Below are 24207 nucleotides of genomic sequence, written 5' to 3' on the forward strand. Positions count from 1 at the left end.
GCTGGGGGCAGAAGGTGGTCTATAGCAAGAGGCAACGGGGAGAGACTTGTTTCTGGAAAGGTGGATTTTTAAAAGTAGAAGCTCAAATTGTTTGGGCACAGACTTGGATGGTAAAACAGAACTCTGCAGGCTATCTCTGCAGTAGATTGCAACTCCGCCCCCTTTGACAGTTCTATCTTGTCGGAAAATGTTATAGTTTGGGATGGAAATTTCAGGGTTTTTACTGGCCTTCCTAAGCCAGGATTCAGACACGACTAGGACATCCGGGTTGGCAGAGTGTGCTAAAGCAGTGAATAAATGTTCTAGATGATGTTATAGACATACACTGAAGAGGCAAAGGTGTACAATGTACAAGTAAAGTAAGTTGAAGTAACAAGGAAACTATGCTACTTACAAATGTTCTAATAATCTGACAGTTTGGAAGCTCTTCACCTTCATGTATTTATTCATGCATACAGTGGTATTGATGTGCATGGAGAAGTGGCTATACACATATTTTGCCCAAAATTTCGCAAACAGCCCGCCCGGCGAAGGCACCCCATGTGAAAAATTAGGTGAGAAACAGTGTACTATGAATGACCTAAAATCATGGCAGTGCGAAATACATCCACCATGCAGTGGTGATTTTAGTATGTAAATCTTGGTGGGGCAAACAAATATATATATTTTTTTATGCATGCCAGCAAACCCACAACACAACACTAAACAATACATTCATTACACTGTAATGGTGACAAGTGGTGCCCACAAACTGCTAGGGCCTACATAAATTAAATAAAATCACATTTTCTTGGTCACATACACATATTTAGCAGATGTTATTGCGGGTGTACCGAAATGCTTGTGTTCCTAGCACCAACAGTGCAGTAGTATCTAACAAGTCACAAAAATACACACAAATCTAAAAGCAAACGAATGGAATTAAGAAATATATAAATATTAGGACGAGCAATGTCGGAGTGGCATTGACTAAAATACAGTAGAATAGAATACAGTATATACATATGAAATGAGTAAAGCAGTGTGTAAACATTATTAATGTGACTAGTGTTCCACTATTAAAGTGGCCAGTGATTCCATGTCTATGTTTATAGGGCTAGGGTCCTTTTTTCTGAATTTCCGCCTGACTGACGTGCCCAAAGTAAACTGCCTGTTAATCAGGCCCAGAAGTCAGGATATGCATATAATTGGTACCATTGGATAGAAAACACTTTGAAGTTTATGGAAATGTTAAAATAATGTATGAGACTATAACACAATAGATATGGTAAGAGAAAATCCAAAGAAAAACCAACTGGAAACTGTTTACTCCAAATGCTGTTGAGTTCCGTTTTGTTCTTAAATGGAAGTTGTCGTTCCGTCGGGTCTCTCTTCCCCCCCCCCCCCAAAAAAATAAGCATCTGGAAGAAGTTGGAAGGAACCCCTGGGACTTCACTCCACTTTAGAGTGTGGATGATTTGATTATTTATACAGTCCATCCAGAAAGTATACAGACCCCTAGACATTTTCCCCATTTTGTTACATTACAACCTTGTTCTAAAATTCATTAAATCGTTTTTCCCCCTCATCAATCTACACACAATACCCCATGATGACAAAGCCAAAACAGGTTTTTAGACATTTTTGCAAATGAATTAAAAATAAATATGGAAATATCACACTTACATGCACTGCATGTATTCAGACATTAGTCAGCACTTTGTTGAAGCAACTTTGACAGCAATTACAGCCTCGAGTCTCCTTGGGTATGACGCTACAAGCTTGGCACACCTGTATTTGGGGAGTTTCTCCCATTCTTCTCTGCAGATCCTCTCAAGCTCGGTAAGGTTATTTCGGGAGTGTCGCTGCAAAGCTATTTTCAGGTCTCTCCAGAGATGTTTGAATTGGGTTCAAGTCTGGGCTCTAGCTGGGCCACTTAAGGACATTCAGAGACTTGTCCTGAAGCCACTCCTGCGTTGTCTTGGCTGTATGCTTAGGGTCGTTGTCCTGTTGGAAGGTGAATCTTCGCTCCAGTCTGAGGTCCTGAGCACTCTGAAACAGGTTTTCATCAAGGAGCTCTCTCTACTTTGCTCTGTTCATTTTGCCTCAATCCTGACTACTCTCACAGTCCCTGCTGCTGAAAAACATCCCCACAGCATGATGCTGCCACCACCATACTTCACCGTAGGGATGGTGTCAGGTTTCCTCCAGACGCAACGCTTGGCATTCAGGCCAAAGAGTTCAATCTTGGTTTCATCAGACCAGAGAATCTTGTTTCTCATGGTCTGACAAGTGTTTTAGGTGAATTTTGGCAAGTGGGCTGTCATGTGCCTTTTACTGAGGAGTGGCTTCTGTCGGGCCACTCTACCATAAAGGCCTGATTGATGAAGTGCTGCAGAGATGGTTGTCCTTCTGGAAGTTTCTCCCATCTCCACAGAGGAACTCTGGAGCTCTGTCAGAGTGACCATCAGGTTCTTGATCACCTCCCTGTCCAAGGCCCTTCTCCCCCGATTGCTCAGTTTGGCCAGGCGGCCAGCTCTAGGAAGAGTCTTGGTTGTTCCAAACTTCCACTATTTAAGAATGATGGAGGCCACTGTGTTCTTGGGGACCTTCAATGCTGCAGACATTTTTTGCTATCCTTCCCAGATCTGTGCCTTGACACAATCCTGTCTCGGAGCTCTACGGACAATTCCTTCGATCTCATGGCTTGGTTTTTGCTCTGACATGCACTGTCAACTGTGGGACCTTATATAGACAGGTGTGTGCCTTTCCAAATCATGTCCAATCAATTGAATTGACCACAGGTGGACTCCAGTGAAGTTGTAGAAACATCTGAAGGATGATCAATGGAAAAAGGATACACCTGAACTCAATTTTGAGTCTCATAGCAAATGGTCTGAATAGTTACGTAGTTTTTTTGTTTTAATAAATTTGTAAAAATGTCTAAAGCTGTTTTCACTTTGTCATTATGGGGTATTGTGTGTAGAATGCTGAGGATTTACATTTTTAAGATCTATTTTAGAATAAGGCTGTAACGTAACAAAATGTGGAAAAAGTTAATTGGTCTGAATACTTTCCGAAGGCAATGTACATAATTGATATGGCGTAGGCCTATACCTCCACTACAATGCTTTGATATGCATCAGTGGGGATTAAGAAGTGAGTATATATATGCGTAATGCCCACTGAAAAAAACTGCCCTGCATTAGTGTATAAGACTTGCCTCCAGTGCGTGGTATTACCTCTCTCTATTGTAGACTCCCCCTCAGCAACCCTACTCCTCCTTCTCCACCTCCTCTCCACCGCTACAGCTAACCTCTCTCCACCTCCCACAGGCAGCCTTGCGCTCGATGGCAGGCAGACTGAGCTTGGATCAACTCAGACCAATAGTTTTTCATATTTGATATGCTGGAACTCTGATATGCTGTTAGTTTCAGATTAGCTCAGCCTAGGGTTCGCTTTTATCAGGTTTTACAGGAACTGATCTGTGGTCAGTTTTAAAGCAGCTTGGCATTGTGCTATCTCTCAGCTGCAACCCCTTGGAAATCTGATCAGGAAACAGTGTTTTCTTCCCTCACGTTATTCCTCCGGTAGGGGATTCAGAAGATATCTGAGGCCACAGCATTTGGTCTTGCGCCACCAAGGCGGGCACCATGGTTGAAAGCCTGGACTTTGAGAAGGAGGAGAAGAGGTACTGCATCCGAGGAAAGCACGTGGCCCTCATCTGTGCTGTGGTGGTGGTGTCAGCTGTAGCTGTGGGGCTGGGGGTGGGCCTCACACAGAACGACAGTACCCCGGCTGACCCGGCCCCCACCGAGGGACCCCCCAAGCCCACCTCCACTCCCCCACCAGCTGACAGGGGGCCCTGCAAGCCCTCCAACAACACTGACGGGGACTGGAAGAATTTCCGGCTGCCGGACTATGTGAAGCCGGTTCACTATGACCTCCACCTGGAGCCTGACCTGACCACTGACCTCTACATGGGGAATGTGTCCGTGCACCTGGAGGTGAGACGACCCACGAGGCACCTGTGGCTCCACATCCGGGAGACGTTCGTCAGCGCAGTCCCCAGGCTTGTCCTGAAAACCCCACAGTCTCAGAGAGATGTGACTGTGGCCATCAAGGGTTGCTTTGAGTTCAAACTGCAGGAGTATGTCGTAGTGGAGGCGGTGGAGGAGCTTGCGGCCACCAAGCCCAATGAGGTGTACATTCTCACCCTGGACTTCCAGGGCTGGCTCAACGGATCTCTGGTGGGCTTCTACAGAGTCACCTACACAGAAAATGGGGCCACCAAGTAAGTCCTTCGAGGCATGCATTTGTGGTTATAGATTGGGTGTATTTCAGTATGTTTTTTTTGTGTCTCTATGCATGTATGCATTTTGGTACACCAGAAGTACCTTAATTTCCAATGGAACGCTGCATTTGCCTTGCAGCATTGTGTTGAAGAGGCAGTTGCAGTGCGTTCTGTGTTCTGTTGTGGTGCAAAGGTTGGATATATCCAACGTATGCATCAAATTGTATTTGTATATTTGACAGAAATAGTAGCAAAAGGTGAACTTTTAACTTTGTTGCACACATATCCAGTTAAAATGTTTATCTGCAGAATTTATTACGCAGCATTGAAGCAATGACGCTGTCCGTCTGATCGAGGCGTTAGGGGAAGACAATATTTATGACGACATAAATTAATGATTGCTGAGAATGTTTACAATGCAACTAAATCAATCACATGCTCAGTGTTATGAGTGCTGCATATGCTACTTTGGACCCATTTGAATAGATCTATAACCATGACTCCAATATGCAATGTGGGAGAGGGAAGAAAATCTGCAGAACTTTAGACCCTCAGCCAAATTCCTTCAAGGACAATTTCCTTTTGGGAACAAGTTTACGAGACGTAATCTGAGTGTTGACAGCTGAGTTTAGCTGAGTGTGAGTGTGTGCATCTGTGCTTGTCTGTGTGTGTATGTGTCCATGCATGCGTGCGTGTTTGTGCACATGAGGCCCAGCAGCTCACCATCTGTTAGTACTTTATGTCACACTAAAGAGACAGGGGTGTAATGGGATGAAACCACTGAGGGAAAAATAAACCTCATCATTTTTTTCACAGTAGTTATTTTCCCAGGGAGTGCATTGATTCTTATCACTAATAGGACCATGGTTGAACCTCTGTTAGGTAAGAGTATATTTACCCGTCACAGTACATTATCGGTTAAGTTGCTGTTATTCAAAGTTAAAATGATAGTGTTGATAATGTACAGTCGTGGACAAAAGTTGTCTTTAGATATTTTTGTCAGATGTTACTATGGAATACTGAAGGATAAATACAAGCATTTCAAAAGTGTCAAAGGCTTTTATTGACAATTACATTAAGTTGATGCAAAGAGTCAATATTTGCAGTGTTGACCCTTCTTTTTCAAGGCTTCTGCAATCTGCCCTGGCATGCTGTCAATTAACTTCTGGGCCACATTCTGACTGATGGCAGCCCATTCTTCCATAATCAATGCTTGGAGTTTGTCAGAATTTGTGGGTTTTTGTTTGTCCACCCATCTCTTGAGGATTGACCACAAGTTCTCAATAGGATTAAGGTCTGGGGAGTTTCCTGGCCATGGACCCAAAATATCAATGTTTTGTTCCCCGAGCCACTTAGTTATCACTTTTGCCTTATGGCAAGGTGCTCCATCATGCTGGAAAAGGCATTGTTCGTCACCAAACTGTTCCTGGATGGTTGGGAGAAGTTGCTCTCGGAGGATGTGTTGGTACTATTCTTTACCAGTCTTCCCTGTGGCTCAGTTGGTAGAGCATGGTGTTTGCAACGCCAGCATGGTGTGTGTACAACGCCAGGGTTGTGGGTTCGATTCCCACGGGGGGCCAGTACAAAAAATAAAAATGTATGAAATGTATGCATTCACTACTGTAAGTTGCTCTGGATAAGAGTGTCTACTAAATGACTAAAATGTAAAATGTTCATTCATGGCTGTGTTCTTAGGCAAAATTGTGAGTGAGCCCACTCCCTTGGCTGAGAAGCAACCCCACACATAAGTGGTCTCAGGATGCTTTACTGTTGGCATGACACCGGACTGATGGTAGTGCTCACCTTGTCTTCTCCGGACAAGCTTTTTTCCGGATGCCCCAAACAATTGGAAAGAGGATTCATCAGAGAAAATTACTTTACCCCAGTCCTCAGCAGTCCAATCCCTGTACCTTTAGCAGCATATCAGTCTGTCCCTGATGTTTTTCCTAGAGAGAAATGGCTTCTTTGCTGCCATTCTTGACACCAGGCCATCCTCCAAAAGTCTACACCTCACTGTGCGTGCAGATGCACTCACACCTGCCTGCTGCCATTCCTGAGAAAGCTCTGTACTGGTGGTGCCCCGATCCCGCAGCTGAATCAACTTTAGGAGACGGTCCTGGCGCTTGCTGGACTTTCTTGGGCGCCCTGAAGCCTTCTTCACAACAATTGAACCGCTCTCCTTGAAGTTCTTGATGATCCGATAAATGGTTTAGGTGCAATCTTACTGGCAGCAATATCCTTGCCTGTGAAGCCCTTTTTGTGCAAAGCAATGATGACGGCACGTGTTTCCTTGCAGGTAATCATGGTTGACAGAGGAAGAACAATAATTCCAAGCACCACCCTCCTTTTGAAGCTTCCAGTCTGTTATTTGAACTCAATCAGCATGACAGAGTGATCTCCAGCCTTGTCCTCGTCAACACTCACACCTGTGTTAACGAGAGAATCACTAACATGATGTCAGCTGGTCCTTTTGTGGCAGGGCTGAAATGCAGTGGAAATGTTTTGGGGGGATTCAGTTCATTTGCATGGCAAAGAGGGACTTTGCAATTAATTGCAATTCATCTGATCACTCTTCATAACATTCTGGAGTATATGCAAATTGCCATCATACAAACTGAGGCAGCAGACGTTGTGAAAATTAATATTTGTGTCATTCTCAAAACTTGTGGCCACGACTGTAGTGTAGTTTTTAGTGTGTCAATAAGTATGACTTGAAAGGTGGACAGGTGTAGTGAGCTACTTGCAGCATTGGCCATGAAGTGTCAATTTTCTCTTTGCTCAAGCACATTTAGCAGCCACAATCCGGTAAACTCTGCATACTTAAACATTTATTGTACACAACAGTCAAATAAAAAGTAATATAAAGGGGTGACTTAGTCATGCCATGTTTATTTTTCTTCCAAGAAAAATTGCTGCCACCGACCATGAGCCGACAGACGCCCGCAAATCTTTCCCCTGTTTTGATGAGCCAAACCAAAAGGCCACCTACAAGATTTCCATCACCCATGACAAGGACTATGAAGCCCTCTCCAATATGCCAGTGGAGGTACAGTCTATGCAAGAAAAACATTTCATAGTAACAAATCGCTCCTTATAAAACATACCAAATAAATGCATATCCACAATCTATCACAAAAAAGGTGCGCAAAGTGTTATCCATTAGTTTACTTGAAGCTGCAATGGGAGGCACTAAGAGGGAGAAGAGATTCAGGGCCATGAATGCAAAAGCAGGAGCCATCAATCTTTTGCTCTGGGTCCTTGGTGCTGAGAACACAACCATAAGAGAGGCTGACTCACATCTGTATTAAACCACAGACCTTCTTCCACTCCAGGGCGCCCCAGAGCTGCTTCCTGACAATAAGATCAAAACGTCCTTCCAGAGATCCGTTCCAATGAGTACCTATTTGGTATGTTTTGCTGTGCACCAGTTTACGTTTGTGGAAAGGAAATCGTCTAGAGGAATTCCTGTAAGTACTTGCAATTTTTCTCAGCAGTCATTTTCACTGGTCCCTCTACTACCTTGAACTAAGAAAATATTTACTGTTGAACCGTTGAAAGTCATATTTTATAGTCTACAGAGTATATTGAGAGTAAATATTGTAACACTTTACCTAAAGCCTGTCCAGTTCAAAGTTTTAAATGGTGTAAAAGCTAAGTATAAAGTTTATTTAATTTTGGTCTCCAATCTGTGTCACAGCTGTTGGACTTTTGTGTTGAGATTTCAGCAGTTAGTTACTCTTTACAATGTTTTGGAGAAAATCTAAAGAATTATAAATATTGTGTTGATTAAATGTAAATGCACGCATGTATGCACACAGGCATGCTTGCACATACTGTAGTGTATACACACTCCCATAACCTACCTCAACAACTCTGCTTTTAAATCCTTTTCTTCTTTTCTTCCAGTTGCGAATCTATGCACAGCCTGCACAAATTGCAACAGCAGAGTATGCTGCTAACACAACCAAGATAATTTTTGACTACTTTGAGGAATATTTCGACATGACATACTCCATCCCAAAGCTAGGTAATTTGAGATCTCCTCTGTTTGTCAAATGTTATAACTACTGGATACAATTCATTCATAATGCCTTATACACACATGCTTGCAATTTGTTTTGTTTTTCCAGATAAGATTGCCATCCCTGACTTTGGCACAGGTGCAATGGAGAACTGGGGTCTGATCACCTACAGGGAGGCCAACCTCCTCTATGATGAGAACCAGTCGTCATCGTACAACAAACAACGTGTGGCTAGCGTCATCGCTCATGAGCTGGTCCACCAGGTGAGAAACACTCGTCTCCAACATTCCCACAACAGAAACACAACCACGAGAAAACGTTCAAGAGTTATTCATTAGTCATGTTATAGTGGAAAACTAATGTAAAACATCTTATTTTGGAAAATTAACAAACATACTTCATAGTCATAGAGGGACCCAAGCTCAATTACCCCAAAATTATATTACGGTATTCAGTGACGATTTTAGCATGTACATTTTGGTGGGGCAAACACATTTTTTTATGCATGCCAACAAAGCCACTACACAACAAAACACTAAACAATACACTAATTGCACGATAACGGTGACAACAAAACAAAAAACGACGCTCACAATATCAACTGGAATTACATGGGTCTATTACTGAACTTTTTGTATGAAAACAAATATTTGAATGGGAAGAGAATGCCACTGGCAAACATGGTTACATTATTTAGTATCCTCTCCTCATGAAGAAAAGCACGAGCTAATTTATGCAGCAGCATACAAGCCATTTTTGGACTCACCGTTGTTGTGCTGTGCTCACTTGGACAGGGAGGTGGCGCAGCGGTCCTTCTTGTGGTCACATTTTGTTGTCAAAGGGGCTTTCAACACAACTGGGAACTCGAGAAAAAAAAACAAGGTTGAATCATGATGTCAGTGATCTTCAGATCGGTGCTCTAGAAGAGGCCATAGTTCTCGGTTTGGAATTCCGAGTTGGATGACCGTTCAAAACGTATTTTCCTGGTCGGAGCTCGTCACTGAAGTCTGAGAATTCCCAGTTCCGAGTTTCTAGTTGTTTTGAACACAGCAGAAGTCATGCTGGATTGACAGCATGGCCAATGTATTCAACTTTTTCTGGCCCATGGTGTTGCAAGTGAATGTTTCTTTTTTTACCCCTTTTTCTCCCCAATTGGTAGTTACAGTCTTGTCTCATCGCTGCAACTCCCATACAGACCTGGGAGAGGTGAAGGTCAAGAGCTGTGCGTCCTCCGAAACACAACCCAACCAAGTCACACTGCTTCTTGACACAATGCCCACTTAACCCGGAAGCCAGCCGCACCAATGTGTCGGAGGAAACACCGTATACCTGGCGACCGTGTCAGCGTGCACTGCGCCTGGCCCGCCACAGGAGTCACTAGTGCGCGATGGGACAAGGACATCCCTGCCGGCCAAACCCTCCCCTGGGTTTGGGGAGGGTCGTGGCCAGCTGTGACAGAGCCTGGAATCAAACCCAGAATCTCTATCTAATTTATCTTCATATGACAAGGATTGAAAAGGAATTGCCAGTAGATTGTTGACGTGATGATGACTGCTTGTCTAGCTTGCTAGCTAAGATTTAGAAAGTAACATGGTCTGTCCAATCAAAGCTACGGTAGATATAACGTGATTTGACAGACATTTTATCTGTGGCCGATGACCTTGAGCCTTCTTGGATGGGCACTTTTAATGTAAATCTATGGCAGCACCCAAGGGGGCTTGAACTGCCTAGCTGTCACGTCCTGACCAGTAAAGGGGTTATTTGTTATTGTAAGTTCGGTCAGGACATGGCAGGGGGTGTTTGTTTTATGTGTTTCGGGTTTTTTTGGTTAATGTTCTATGTTAGTCTATTTCTATGTCTGTGTCTAGTTATTCTATTTCTATGTTTAGTTATTGGGTTGACCTTCAATTGGAGGCAGCTGTTCCTCGTTGCCTCTAAATGAAGGTCCTATTTAGTAGGGGTGTTTTTTCATGGGTTTTTGTGGGTAGTTGTTCCATATGTAGCTGTATGTCTCACAGGACTGTTTTTTCGTTGTCGTTGTTGTTTTGATTAAGTGTTTTGTTTCGTGTTCTTCTCAATAAACAAGAAGATGAGCATACACATTCCCGCTGCGCCTTGTTCCCATCTTTACGACGAACGTGACACTAGCTCTCCCTGTAGATTCTGTGGTGACATAGTGTCCCCATGAGTGACAGAACACTGAGCCAACATGGCACAACTAAAGAAGATTACCAACATCTACGCTCTGTATATTCCTCTGGCTGCCCCTCAACCACATAAAGCACTGAGCTAGACTGATACACCTGCATTTTGGAGCTGCCTTACTCAAGATAGAGACCATGTTTTTAATACTTTTTTTTTTACAGTTATGAAACTGATATGTGACATGAATTAATGCCAAAATAACATGCAAAAAAGGCATTTTTTAAAATAAATGTATATACAGTTGAAGTCAGAAGTTTACATACACTTAGGTTGGAGTCATTAAAACTAGTTTTTCAACCACTCCACAAATGTCTTGTTAACAAACTATAGTTTTGGCAAGTCGGTTAGGACATCTACTTTGTGCATGACACAAGTAATTTTTCCAACAATTGTTTACAGACATATTATTTCATTTATAATTCACTGTATCACAATTCCAGTAGGTCAGACGTTTACATACACTAAGTTGACTGTGCCTTTAAACAGCTTGGAAAATTCCAGAAAATGATGTCATAGCTTTAGAAGCTTCTGTTAGGCTAATTGACATCATTTGAGTCAATTGGAGGTGTACCTGTGGATGTATTTCAAGGCCTACCTTCAAACTCAGTGCCTCTTTGCTTGACATCATGGGGAAATCAAAATAAATCAGCCAAGACCTCAGAAAAACAATTGCAGACCTCCACAAGTCTGGTTCATCCTTGGGAGCAATTTCCAAATGCCTGAAGGTACCACGTTCATCTGTACAAACAATAGTACGCAAGTATAAACACCATGGGACCATGCAGCCATCATACCGCTCAGGAAGGAGACGCGTTCTGTCTCCTAGAGATGAACGTACTTTGGTGCGAAAAGTGCAAATCAATCCTTGAACAACAGCAAAGGACCTTGTGAAGATGCTGGAGGAAACAGGTACAAAAGTTTCTATATTCATTGTAAAACGAGTCCTATCTCGACATAACCTGAAAGGCCACTCAGCAAGGAAGATGCCACTGCTCCAAAACCGCCATAAAAAAGCCAGACTAAGGTTTGCAACTGCACATGGGGACAAAGTTCGTACTTTTTGGAGAAATATCCTCTGGTCTGATGAAACAAAAAAATAACTGTTTGGCCATAATGACCATCGTAATATTTGGAGGAAAAAGGGGGAGGCTTGCAAGCCGAAGAATACCATCCCAACTGTGAAGCATGGGGGAGGCAGAATCATGTTGTCGGAGTGCTTTGCTGCAGGAGGGACTGGTGCACTTCAAAAAATAGATCATGAGAAAGGATAATTATGTGGATATATTGAAGCAACATCTCAAGACATGTCAGGAAGTTAAAGCTTGGTCGCAAATGGGTCTTCCAAATGGACAATGACCCCAAGGATACTTCCAAAGTTGTGGCAAAATGGCTTAAGGACAACAAAGTCAAGGTATTGGAGTGGCCATCACAAAGCCCTGACCTCAATCCCATATATAATTTGTGGGCAGAACTGAAAAATCGTGTGCGAGCAAGGAGGCCTACAAACCTGACTCAGTTACACCAGCTCTGTCAGGAGGAATGGGCCAAAATTCACTCAACTTATTATGGGTAGCTTGTGGAAGGCTACCTGAAACTTTTGACCCAAGTTAAACAATTTAAAGGCAATGCTACCAAGTACTAATTGAGTGTATGTAAACTTCTGACCCACTGGGAATGTGATGAAAGAAATAAAAGCTGAAATAAATCATTCTCTCTACTATTATTCTGACATTTCACATTCTTAAAATAAAGTGGTGATCCTAAATTACCTAATACAGGGAATTTTTACTAGGATTAAATGTCAGGAATTGTGAAAAACTGAGTTTAAATGTATTTGTCTAAGGTGTATGTAAACTTCCGACTTCAACTGTATACATATATACTCTATGTATTTTATAGCTAAACAGGTGTGGCCCTGCCCTGAATGACGGATCACCACTGACGGTATTGTGTCACCATGATGAAGCCTAAATTATGAGGGAAAAGTCATGAAGCATATGTTAGCGGCAGAGCTCAAAGTTTGGAAAAGAGAACAACCCTATCTTTGTATCAATCAATAGCTTGGAATGGTTTGATACTGACCATGAATTTGGTCATGGGAATGATAGTCAGCCCTGCAGTTATCCATCAAGCCTTCTATGATGTGCAACAATGAGGACTTTTTGTTCTTTTTTGGGCAATAAGAGGGTGATGGTGCTGGCCATAAAGTTTTATGAACTGTCCAAAGTGACAGGACCGAGGGGCAAGTGCGAACTGGGTGCTGTTTCCTTGTTCCCACAGCCTGTTTACAGGAAGGTGAATATCAGCACAGTTGCAACCACATCCCAGTGTTACAACAAACATGCTTACAATGTGCAGTTCAGATAGTGATCCAGTCATAAAGAAATAAAACACTCCAGTAATCCATCAGTAGCAATAAAAAAGCATGTAAATCCACAGAAAAGCATATGTCTTTTTCTTACATTGAGGTCTACAATTCCATATCCAGCATTTGGATATCAGCTTATGTCCTCCCACTGCTAAAGGGTGGAGATCCCTCAGATGCTAATAACTATCGTCCTATCTCTAAACGCCCTATCCTGGCCAAAGTCTATGAATCCCTAGTGAACTCACGGTTAAACTTCTTAATCGAAAAGAACATACTGAGGGGTTCAGTCTGGCTTTAGATCGGGGCACAAGATCACAACTGCAGCTATGGCAGTGGCAAACTACACTAATGGACTTGATAAAAGCAACATTGTGCTGCTCTGTTTGTGGATTCATCAAAGGCCTTTGATTCAGTTAACCATGAATTGTTGCTAGCTAGACTCAGAAACACTGGTCTCAGTGAAGGGGCAGTAAATAGTTCCTAAAACAATCTTTCTGACAGAACACAATGTGTATATACTGACAATCACAAGTCTAGCTTTCTTGAGATTAATAGAGGTGTGCCCCAGGGTTCCATTTTAGCTCCTGTGTTGTTCTCAATTTTTATTAATGATTTGGGAGATGGGATGCAACCAGCAAAGTTTCATCTATATGCAGATGATACAGTTGTATATTCATGTGCTCCTTCTCTGGTTCAGGCTGTTGAAGAGCTCCAGACTGCATTTCAATCACTGCAGGCCTCCCTTTATGATCTCAAATTGGTCTTGAATATACAAAAAACTAAATTCATTACCTTTACCAGAGCTAGAACTCTGCCAGAGAACATTAGCATTGTCACATCTGGTGACTTATGCATTGAAAAAGTGTCATCCTACAAATACCTAGGTATTTGGTTGGATGACAAGTTGTCCTTTAAAGTTCATGTGGATAATATTGTGACATAGCTTACATTGAAATTGGGTTTTTATTTTCGTAATAAGGCTTGCTTCCTGCTTATGGCTAGAAAGAAGCTTGTTCAGGACACTTTTCTCTCTGTTATTGATTATGGTGACTTGTTGCATATGCATGTAACCTCCTCCGTCTTACAGAGACTGGACTCTGTTTATCATGCATCCTTGCGCTTTATTACAAATGCCAAGTCACTCACCCACCATTGCCCATTGTACCATATGGTAGGTTTGACCTCACTTTAGATGCGCAGAAAGATACATTTGTATGTGTTCATCTACAATGCCCTTTTGGGTAAACTCCCTCTTTACCTCTGTAGTCTGGTCTCCTTCACCACCAGCAGTTACCATACCCAGTCTGCCAAGTGGTTGCTACTTAAAGTCCCCAGGAATTCAGGCAAGACCGCATTCTCTCTTGTGCACCAGACGCATGGAATAATTTACAATCCATGCTTCATCTAGATATGTTAGTGCCACTGAATGAATTTAAAATATTGATGGGAGACTCTGTTACGGAGGAGTGTAAATGCTTTTTTTTGGGCTGGATCATGTTGTTGTATGTTTTAATTATGTAATGTATTGATTGTTGCTGCCTTCTTGGCCAGGTCTCCCTTGAAAAAGAGACTCTGGGTCTCAATGGGCTTTTCCTGGTTAAATAAAGGTTAAAAACATATATATATGAGTATATCATAAGGAAATTTGAAAAAGTGAGAGTAGCACTTGACTTCACTAGTAAATACCAGTAGAAAATATGTGGGTTTATATGTTCTTATTGTGTCTGTAACTTTGTTCTGTGTTTTATGTTTTATACTGAATGCAGAGCAGTAGAGTGTTAAACTGCATGCTATGATATTTTGTGTGCATGAAAATATTGTGTTGTCAGAGTTGGAGCTTTGCCTGTTATGTGTGTGTTTCTCTGTTATTTTGTGTCCTTGGCTCACCTGCTATTTATGAGTCCAGCTATCTTTGAGTCCCACTGTTGGCTGAAGTATCCAGAACATACACACACTCACACACACACACATGCACGCCCTCACACTCACCCATACACACTTGTTTGTAAATAAAGTCAGCTGGAAGATAACTTTGCATGTTGTATTATCCTGCAGTGGTTCGGGAACATCGTGACCATGGATTGGTGGGATGACCTTTGGCTAAATGAGGGCTTTGCCAGTTTCTTTGAGTACATTGGTGTAGAGAAGGCTGAGCCCCTCTGGGGAATGGTGAGTCCATCTGACAGATCCTGAATTGAGTGATTTGAAATGGAATTGCTTTAACCCCAACTCTGGTAATGAATACATTCGAAATCTACTTCGGTCTCTGTCTTTACCAGCGTGACATCATGATCATCAGTGATGTACTTCCTGTCATGGTGGACGATGCCCTCGTCACCTCCCATCCAATCATTGTGAATGTATCAACTCCGGCTCAGATTACCTCTGTGTTTGATAGCATATCCTACAGCAAGGTAATCTTAAACTGTGCCTCTTTTCACCTTACTTCGTGGGATGAAATAAAATGTAATGAAATTAAATGAGTCTTTAAATTCATTCCAAACATGTTCCTGTAACTGTTATTCTAGGGGGCATCAATTCTCAGGATGGTGGAGGACTGGTTGGGTCGAGACAACTTCAGGGATGGCTGTCGGGTAAGAGTCCATTTCATCTGACGTAAAGTAGATAGAAGTATCCTTACAGCAAGTCTCTTGATTCCTATTCAGTCAATAGCGGAATCATGTGGTAATAGCGAGTGTTTGGGAGATGCAACCCCTTCCTTGTTAAATAATGATTACTGTCAGACACTCTACCATGGTAATACTTAACTTGAAAGGGTCATAGCAATACATAGCCTGCATTTGATTTATCATTAAATCTATGGATGACCACATTGATAAATTGATGGTAACCTGTTTTTCTCTCCCTTCAACAGAAATACTTGAAAGATTTCCACTTTGTGAATGCCAAAACAGACAACTTTTGGGCATCACTTGCTAATGTATGTTTGTCATATCTAAATTGTTGATATTATTGATATTATTTCACTGTATCTAACTTTGTGTTTTTATGTGTATGATACACACTAAAACATTTTGTTTGCAGGTGAGTGGGTTGCCTGTAGCAGATGTGATGGACACATGGACCAAACAGATGGGTTACCCAGTACTGGACCTGTCTACCATCGACGCTCAGACCAAACTCACCCAGCAAAGATTCCTGTTGGACCCCAATGCTAATCCCACCCAGCCACCCTCACCACTCAGGTCAGTTATTCACAGCACTATCAAATCCCTTAGTGATCATTGATTGATTTCCCCATGGATGTAGATTCAGCTATATTTATTAGGAGAAACCTGTAAATCCTAAAATGGCTATGTTTTTATTTTAGTTACAAGTGGAACATCCCTGTTAAGTGGTACTCAGTGGATAGTAATACGTCTATTTCCATCATGTTCAACAAGTCCAGTCCAGGTAAAGATACTTCTGACCAAATCCTAGACTTGACCTTTTTAACATTACATTTCCAGCCTCTGGTAACATCATGTATTTAGTCAAATTGAAGTCATACACGTTCGTCTGTCATACGAATAGAGCTAGTCTTAGCTGGCTATTCCCCTGCTACGGATGGACTCCTGAAGGTCAACAACGACCACATTGGATTCTACAGAGTCAATCACCCTGACAGCATATGGAGCACAATTAGTCAACAACTCCAAACAAATCACCGGGTAATATAATTCAAACTGCTACTATAGTATCAGATGCAATATTAATTGTTTTAATCTTACCAGTTCATAGGTTAAACTTGTAGTAATCAGCATGACACTTTCTTTACTAGGAGTTAGACGCTGCTGACCGATGCAGTTACATTGATGATGTCTTTGCTCTGGGAAGGTAAATTAACACTACTGACATTTACTTGAAGTACATCTGTCAATATAAAACTGAGATTAAACATAATGTCGTTGTCTTATCGGCCTCATCAGGGCAGACATTGTCGATTATGGAAATGCATTCAACCTGACAAAATACCTGACCAATGAGACTGAGTACATCGTCTGGAAACGTGTGTCTTCTTCCATCGCCTATGTGCAAGACATGTTATCAGACGACACTGTTCTTTACCCCAAATTCCAGGTGAGTCATTTAAAAACAAAAATTCTGCCCTCTGCTGGCTAACCAGAACACACATACACAAAATAATCTTGTGAGTTTACTCATACATGGGGTGTCACTTACTTTCCCTACAGAAATTATTCCGTGAGCATGTGCAGACTATCTCCAGGCAACTGGGATGGGATGACGTGGGAAGCCAGAGAGATAGGTAAGACTAGGAGAGACGGTCTACTGTATTTGACAGATCATTGGTGTGTTTACTGAATATTGATCATAAACTGTATTGTCTATATTGGTTTTGTATAGGCTGTTGCGTGAGACAGTCCTGGAAATTGCTTGTCAAATGGGCGACCAGGAAGTGCTAAATGAAGCATCTGCTATATTTGACCAATGGATCGCAGGAACCATCAGGTAAATACAGTATTAGTCTTGACTCTTGAATAAAATCACTAAAATGACACATGATCTACTTACTAAACCAATCTGCCGTACATGGACATAACTAACTACTTTATTAGCATTCCTATTCCTAAAATCCTGTTTATCCCACTAACCCCAAATGGTAACATGACCTTTGACCTCCAGCACTGTGGGGGTGAACCTGCGCTTGCTGGTGTATCGCTACGGCATGAAGAACTCAGGCACTGGGGTGAAGTGGAACGTAATGTTTGAGAGATACAAAACAGAGAGCTTGGCCCAAGAGAAGGACAAGCTCTTGTATGGATTGGCATCTGTGGAGAACATCAGTCTTCTGAATAAGTAAATAAAAAACAATAATTCTCTTCATACTTTCTCTTTATATATAATTTTTACAAGCATTATTCAAAATCACTTCTTAACATAATCCATTGAAAAGTTATTAATAGATTTATTGGCAAAAGTGTGATACTTTTTTTCTGGGAATATTTTAGTTTGTTCAACTAGATATGGCTAAAGAGAATGGTGCTTAAGATAACGATGTGTTGTTTCACAGCTTACTGGAGGCATGTAAAGATGAGAGTATTGTGAGGACTCAGGATCTGTTCACTGTGGTCCGCTATGTCTCTCTGAATCGCTATGGCAAGACCATGGCCTGGAACTGGGTCATCCTCAACTGGAACTACCTAGTGAACAGGTGAGCCCATTCTCTGATTCACTTCTCTGAGTCTGAATGGAGATTCACTGAGCCCAGAGTCATTGAAGTGATAGTGACTACATGGAATGCGATGCTGTAAGTAAATTGACTGAATCAGCAGCAACTAAGCCTCCTTTTGTTTTGTTACAGATACACCATCAATGACAGGAACCTGGGACGCCTGCTGACCAGAATCAGCACCACCTACAACACAGAGCTACAGCTGTGGCAGGTTAGGACAGAGCCCTTCTATTCATAGAACTGGAATAACTCAATCTAACATTAAACCACTTAAATTGAAAACAAGCACTGGTGTGCTCGAATTTAAGATTGACTGATCTATGTGGATTGTGCCTTTAAACTGTGGCTGTGTTTATGACTGACCGTTTGGTTGTATTTTAGATGGAGCACTTTTTCAAGCTGAACCCTAATGCCGGGGCTGGGGAGATGCCAAGGCAGCAAGCTCTAGAAACAGTGAAGAACAACATTGAGTGGGTCAGGAGGAACAAGGCAGAAATCAGCTCATGGCTGGAGAGCAACTTCACTTATTGATAACATCAGTTCAACACAAGACTAAAGAACTGTAAACCTAATCCAAATCACAAACCTTCATGCGGTTTCCACTCATTCATTCAACAATAGGGATAGATCATGCTACAGGACTGCTTGTTTTTAAATCAAGTGTCAAGTCTCTCCATCCTGGGCACTCTGCTGTGCAAATCAAACACACTTCTGAAGGGCAGAAAAACTATCTGAAATGACAGAATTCCGGCCAGTAACTCAGCGGAATACTCTATCTTTAATCTAGTGGAATCAATTTACAGTACTTAGTGCCTTTCCTGCATTACTTATAAAAGTATGTTTTTGATGCAGAAATATTTAATTTCGTATGAAGTGCTTGTACAGAATTTCAGATGATCTAAATAACCATGATAACTTTTCATCTCTGGTCAGGTGTGTTGATTTACATGAATAATTATTTTTTTTTTGAAAATTATGTTTCAAACAATGAAAAGTGTTTGAATGTATAAGAAATAAAGAAGAGCGTATATGCACTTACTGTGAATACTGCTGTCTGGATGAGTGTGTTGCCACAGGGAAGAACGTTTTACATTTACATTTACATTTAAGTCATTTAGCAGACGCTCTTATCCAGAGCGACTTACAAATTGGTGCATTCACCTTATGATATCCAGTGGAACAACCACTTTACAATAGTGCTTCTAAATCTTTTAAGGGGGGGGGGGGGGGTTAGAAGGATTACTTTATCCTATCCTAGGTATTCCTTAAAGAGGTGGGGTTTCAGGTGTCTCCGGAAGGTGGTGATTGACTCCGCTGTCCTGGCGTCGTGAGGGAGCTTGTTCCACCATTGGGGTGCCAGAGCAGCGAACAGTTTTGACTGGGCTGAGCGGGAACTGTGCTTCCTCAGAGGTAGGGGGGCCAGCAGGCCAGAGGTGGATGAACGCAGTGCCCTTGTTTGGGTGTAGGGCCTGATCAGAGCCTGAAGGTATGGAGGTGCCGTTCCCTTCACAGCTCCGTAGGCAATCACCATGGTCTTGTAGCGGATGCGAGCTTCAACTGGAAGCCAGTGGAGAGAGCGGAGGAGCGGGGTGACGTGAGAGAACTTGGGAAGGTTGAACACCAGACGGGCTGCGGCGTTCTGAATGAGTTGTAGGGGTTTAATGGCACAGGCAGGGAGCCCAGCCAACAGCGAGTTGCAGTAATCCAGACGGGAGATGACAAGTGCCTGGATTAGGACCTGCGCTGCTTCCTGTGTGAGGCAGGGTCGTACTCTGCGAATGTTGTAGAGCATGAACCTACAGGATCGGGTCACCGCCTTGATGTTAGTGGAGAACGACAGGGTGTTGTCCAGGATCACGCCAAGGTTCTTAGCACTCTGGGAGGAGGACACAAGGGAGTTGTCAACCGTGATGGCGAGATCATGGAACGGGCAGTCCTTCCCCGGGAGGAAGAGCAGCTCCATCTTGCCGAGGTTCAGCTTGAGCTGGTGATCTGTCATCCACACTGATATGTCTGACAGACATGCAGAGATGCGATTCGCCGCCTGGTTATCAGAAGGGGGAAAGGAGAAGATTAATTGTGTGTCGTCTGCATAGCAATGATAGGAGAGACCATGTGAGGATATGACAGAGCCAAGTGACTTGGTGTATAGCGAGAATAGGAGAGGGCCTAGAACAGAGCCCTGGGGGACACCAGTGGTGAGAGCGCATGGTGCGGAGACAGATTCTCGCCACGCCACCTGGTAGGAGCGACCTGTCAGGTAGGACGCAATCCAAGCGTGAAAATGTTGAAAGCATAATGTCGTACACAGAAACATACTTTGTTCGTTTATGCTAATATTACATTTAAGTGAAACACATCGGGAAGACTATGGGTATAATGTCTTGAAATAAGAATTTACATGGTTAACCCCAACATATCAAAATAAATCCCAGTTAATATAGAAGCACCAACACTACATGACCAAAAGTATGTGAACACCTGCTCATTGAACATCTCATTCCAAAATCATAGCCATTAATATGGAGTTGGTCCCCGCTTTGCTGCTAAAACAGCCTCCACTCTTCTGGGAAGGCTTTCCACTAGATGTTGGAACATTGCTGCACGGACTTGCTTCCATTCAGCCACAAGAGCATTAGTGTGGTCGGTCACTGATGTTGGGCGATTACGCCTGGCTCGCAGTCGCCGTTCCAATTCATCCCAAATGTCTTCAATGGGGTTGAGGTCAGGGCTCTGTGCAGGCAAGTCACGTTCTTCCACACTGATCTCGACATACCATTTCTGTATGGATCTCACTATGCACTGGGGCATTGTCATGCTGAAACAGGAAAAGGCCTTTCCCAAACTGTTGCCACAAAGTTGGAAGCACAGAATCGTCTAGAATGTCATTGTGTGCTGTAGCGTTAAGATTTCCATTCACTGGAACTAAGGGGCCTAGCCCAAACCATGAAAAACAGCCCCAGACCATTATTCCTCCTCCACCAAACTTTACAGTTGGCACTATGCATTCGGGTTAGGTAGCGTTCTCTTGGCATCCGCTAAACCCAGATTCGTCTGTTAAATCAAATCAAATGTTATTGGTCACATACACATGTTTAGCAGATGTTATTGTGGGTGTAGCAAAATGCTTGTGTTTCTAGCTCCAACAGTGCAGTAATATCTAACAATTCACAACAATACACACAAACCTAAATGTAAAACAATGGAATCAAGGAATATATAAATATTAGGATGAGCAATGTCGGAGTGGCATAGACTAAAATACAGTAGAAGAGAATACAGTATATACATATGAGATGAGTAAAGCAAAATATGTAAACATTATTAAAGTGACTAGTGTTCCATTATTAAAGTGGCCAGTGATTTCAAGTCTATGTATATAGTGCAGCAGCCTCTAAGGTGCAGGGTTACCTAGCCGGAAGGAAGCCGCCTAGTGATGGCTATTTAACAGTCTGATGGCCTTGAGATAGAAGCTGTTTTTCAGTCTCTCAGTCCCAGCTTTGATGCACCTGTACTGACCTTACCTTCTAGATGATAGCGGGGCAGTGGCTCGGGTGGTTGTTGTCCTTGATGATCTTTTTGGCTTTCCAGTGGCATCGGGTGCTGTAGGTGTCCTGGAGGGTAGGTAGTTTGTCGGACTGCCAGATGGTGAAGAGTGATTCATCACTCCAGAGAACACGCTTACACCACTCCAGCCGCTGCTCAGCCATGGAATCCCATTTCATGAAGCTCCCGACGAAAAGGTTATAGTGCTGACGTTGCTTCCAGAGGCAGTTTGGAACTTGGCAGTGAGTGTTGCAACCGAGGACAGATTACTTTCACATGCTACGTGCTTCAGCACTCGGCAGTCCCGTTAGGTAAGCTTGTGTAGTCTACCACTTCGCGGCTGAGCCATTGTTGCATCTAGATGTTTCCACTTCATAATAACAGCACTTACTGTTGACCAGGGCAGCTCTAGCAGGGCAGAAATTTGACAAACTGACTTGTTGGAATGGTGGCATCCTGTGATGGAGCCACGTTCAAAGTCACTGAGCTCTTCAGTAAGGCTCTATTGCCAAATTTTGTCTATGGAGATTGCATGGTGGTGTGGCAATGGGTGTGGCTGAAATAGCCGAATCCACTCATTTGAAGGGGTGTCCACATACTTTCGTGTATATATAGTGAATCTTAAAAATGTAACCATGGTCCAGAAACACTGGCATTGGACAGAAGCTCTTTTTTGATACACAGCAATGCAGGGGAAAGCTGTAAGGTTGACGTCTAATGTGTCTCGAATTAAATAAAACCACTTTCGTATACATTTTGATGTCCCAATAAATAATGGGTGACTTGGGCTGTAACTCAGTAGTCTTAAATAGATTTTTTAACTGTTCTCTCATGACCACTGGTAGGGTCTACAAAGCTTGGTAGGGTAGGACTTTTTTTAAATGTATTTTTATTTTACCGTTATTTTACCAGGTAAGTTGACTGAGAACACGTTCTCATTTACAGCAACGACCTGGGGAATAGTTACAGGGGAGAGGAGGGGGGATGAATGAGCCAATTGTAAGCTGGGGATGATTAGGTGACCGTAATGGTATGAGGGACAGCTTGGGAATTTAGCCAGGACACCGGGGTTAACACCCCTACTCTTACGATAAGTGCCATGGGATCTTTAATGACCTCAGAGTCAGGACACCCATTTAACGTCCCATCCTTTTAAAGTTGCTTACACCTATCCCATCCTCTAACATCAGTACAATCAATTAATACCATACAGTGTGTACATATACTGTAATTACATATACAGTGCCTTCGGAAAGTATACAGACCCCTTGACTTTTATCCCATTTTGTTATGTTACAACCTTATTCTAAAATGAATTAAATCGTTTTTTCCCCCCTCATCAATCTACGCACAATACCCTATAATGACAAAGAAAAAACAGGTTTTTGTAAAAATAAAATGAAAACTGAAATATCACATTAATATAATTATTCAGACCCTTTACTCAGTAGTTTTTTGAAGTACCTTTGACAGCGATTACAGCCTTGAGTCTTGCTGAGTATGACGATACAAGCTTGGCACGCCTGTATTTGGGGAGTTTCTCCCATTCTTCTCTGCAGATCCTCTCAAGCTCTGTCAGGTTGGATGGGGAGTGTTGCTGCTATTTTCAGGTCTCTCAAGAGATGTTTGATCGGGTTCAAGTCCGGGCTCTGGCTGGGCCACTCAAGGATATTCAGAGACTTGTCCCGAAGCCACTCAAGCGTTGTTTTGGCTGTGTGCTTAGGGTCGTTGACCTGTTGGAAGGTAAACCGTCACCCCAGTCTGAGGTCCTAAGCGCTCAGGAGGAGGTTTTCATCAAGGATCTCTCTGTACTTTGCTCCGTTCATGTTTTCCCTCGATCCTGACTAGTCTCCCAGTCCATAGCCGCTGAAAAACATCCCCACCGCATGATGCTGCCACCACCATGCTTCACCGTAGGGATGGTGCCAGGTTTCCTCCAGACGTGACGCTTGGCATTCAGAACAAAAATAGTTAAATCTTGGTTTCATCAGACCAGAGAATCTTGTTTCTCATGGTCTGAAAGTCTTTATGTGAATTTTGGCAAACTCCAAGCTGGCTGTCATGTGCCTTTTACTGAGGAGTGGCTTCTGTCTGGCCACTCTACCATAAAGGCCTGATTGGTGAAGTGCTGCAGAGATGGTTGTCCTTCTGGAAGGTTCTCCCATCTCCACAGAGGAACTCTAGAGCTCTGTCAGAGTGACCATCGGATTTTTGGTAACCTCCCTGACCAAGGCCCTTCTCCCCCCGATTGCTCAGTTTGGCTGGGCGTCCAGCTCTAGGAAGAGTCTTGGTGGTTCCAAACTTCTTCCATTTAAGAATGATGGAGGCCACTGTGTTCTTGCGGACCTTCAATGCTGCAGACATTTTTTGGTACACTTCCCCAGATCTGTGCCTTGACACAATCCTATCTCAGAGCTCTACGGACATTTTCTTCGACCTCATGAATAGTTTTTTACTGTGGGACCTTATATAAACAGGTGTGTGCCCTTCCAAATCATGTCCAGTCAATTGAATTTGCCACAGGTGGACTCCAATCAAGTTGTAGAAACATCTCAAGGATGATCAATGGAAACAGGATGCACCTGAGCTCAATTTCAAG

General features: G+C 42.7%; 1 protein-coding gene across 1 annotated transcript; it reads left to right on the forward strand.

Moving 5' to 3' along the window:
- Nucleotides 1–3277: 3277 nt before the first annotated feature.
- LOC106600514 (glutamyl aminopeptidase) lies at nucleotides 3278–19107 on the forward strand. Its single transcript, XM_014191932.3, has 20 exons — nucleotides 3278–4273; nucleotides 7178–7319; nucleotides 7606–7740; nucleotides 8180–8300; nucleotides 8404–8558; nucleotides 14924–15037; nucleotides 15148–15282; nucleotides 15397–15462; nucleotides 15744–15809; nucleotides 15914–16074; nucleotides 16200–16282; nucleotides 16403–16539; nucleotides 16650–16705; nucleotides 16798–16948; nucleotides 17062–17135; nucleotides 17234–17338; nucleotides 17513–17686; nucleotides 17901–18041; nucleotides 18192–18273; nucleotides 18444–19107. Exons 1-20 carry the CDS (start codon nucleotides 3633–3635, stop codon nucleotides 18591–18593), a joined length of 2889 nt encoding a protein of 962 aa, XP_014047407.3. The 5' UTR covers nucleotides 3278–3632; the 3' UTR covers nucleotides 18594–19107.
- Nucleotides 19108–24207: the final 5100 nt, after the last annotated feature.

Source organism: Salmo salar, chromosome 01, assembly GCF_965601325.2.
Source record: "Salmo salar chromosome 01, fSalSal1, whole genome shotgun sequence".
NCBI lineage: Eukaryota > Metazoa > Chordata > Actinopteri > Salmoniformes > Salmonidae > Salmo > Salmo salar.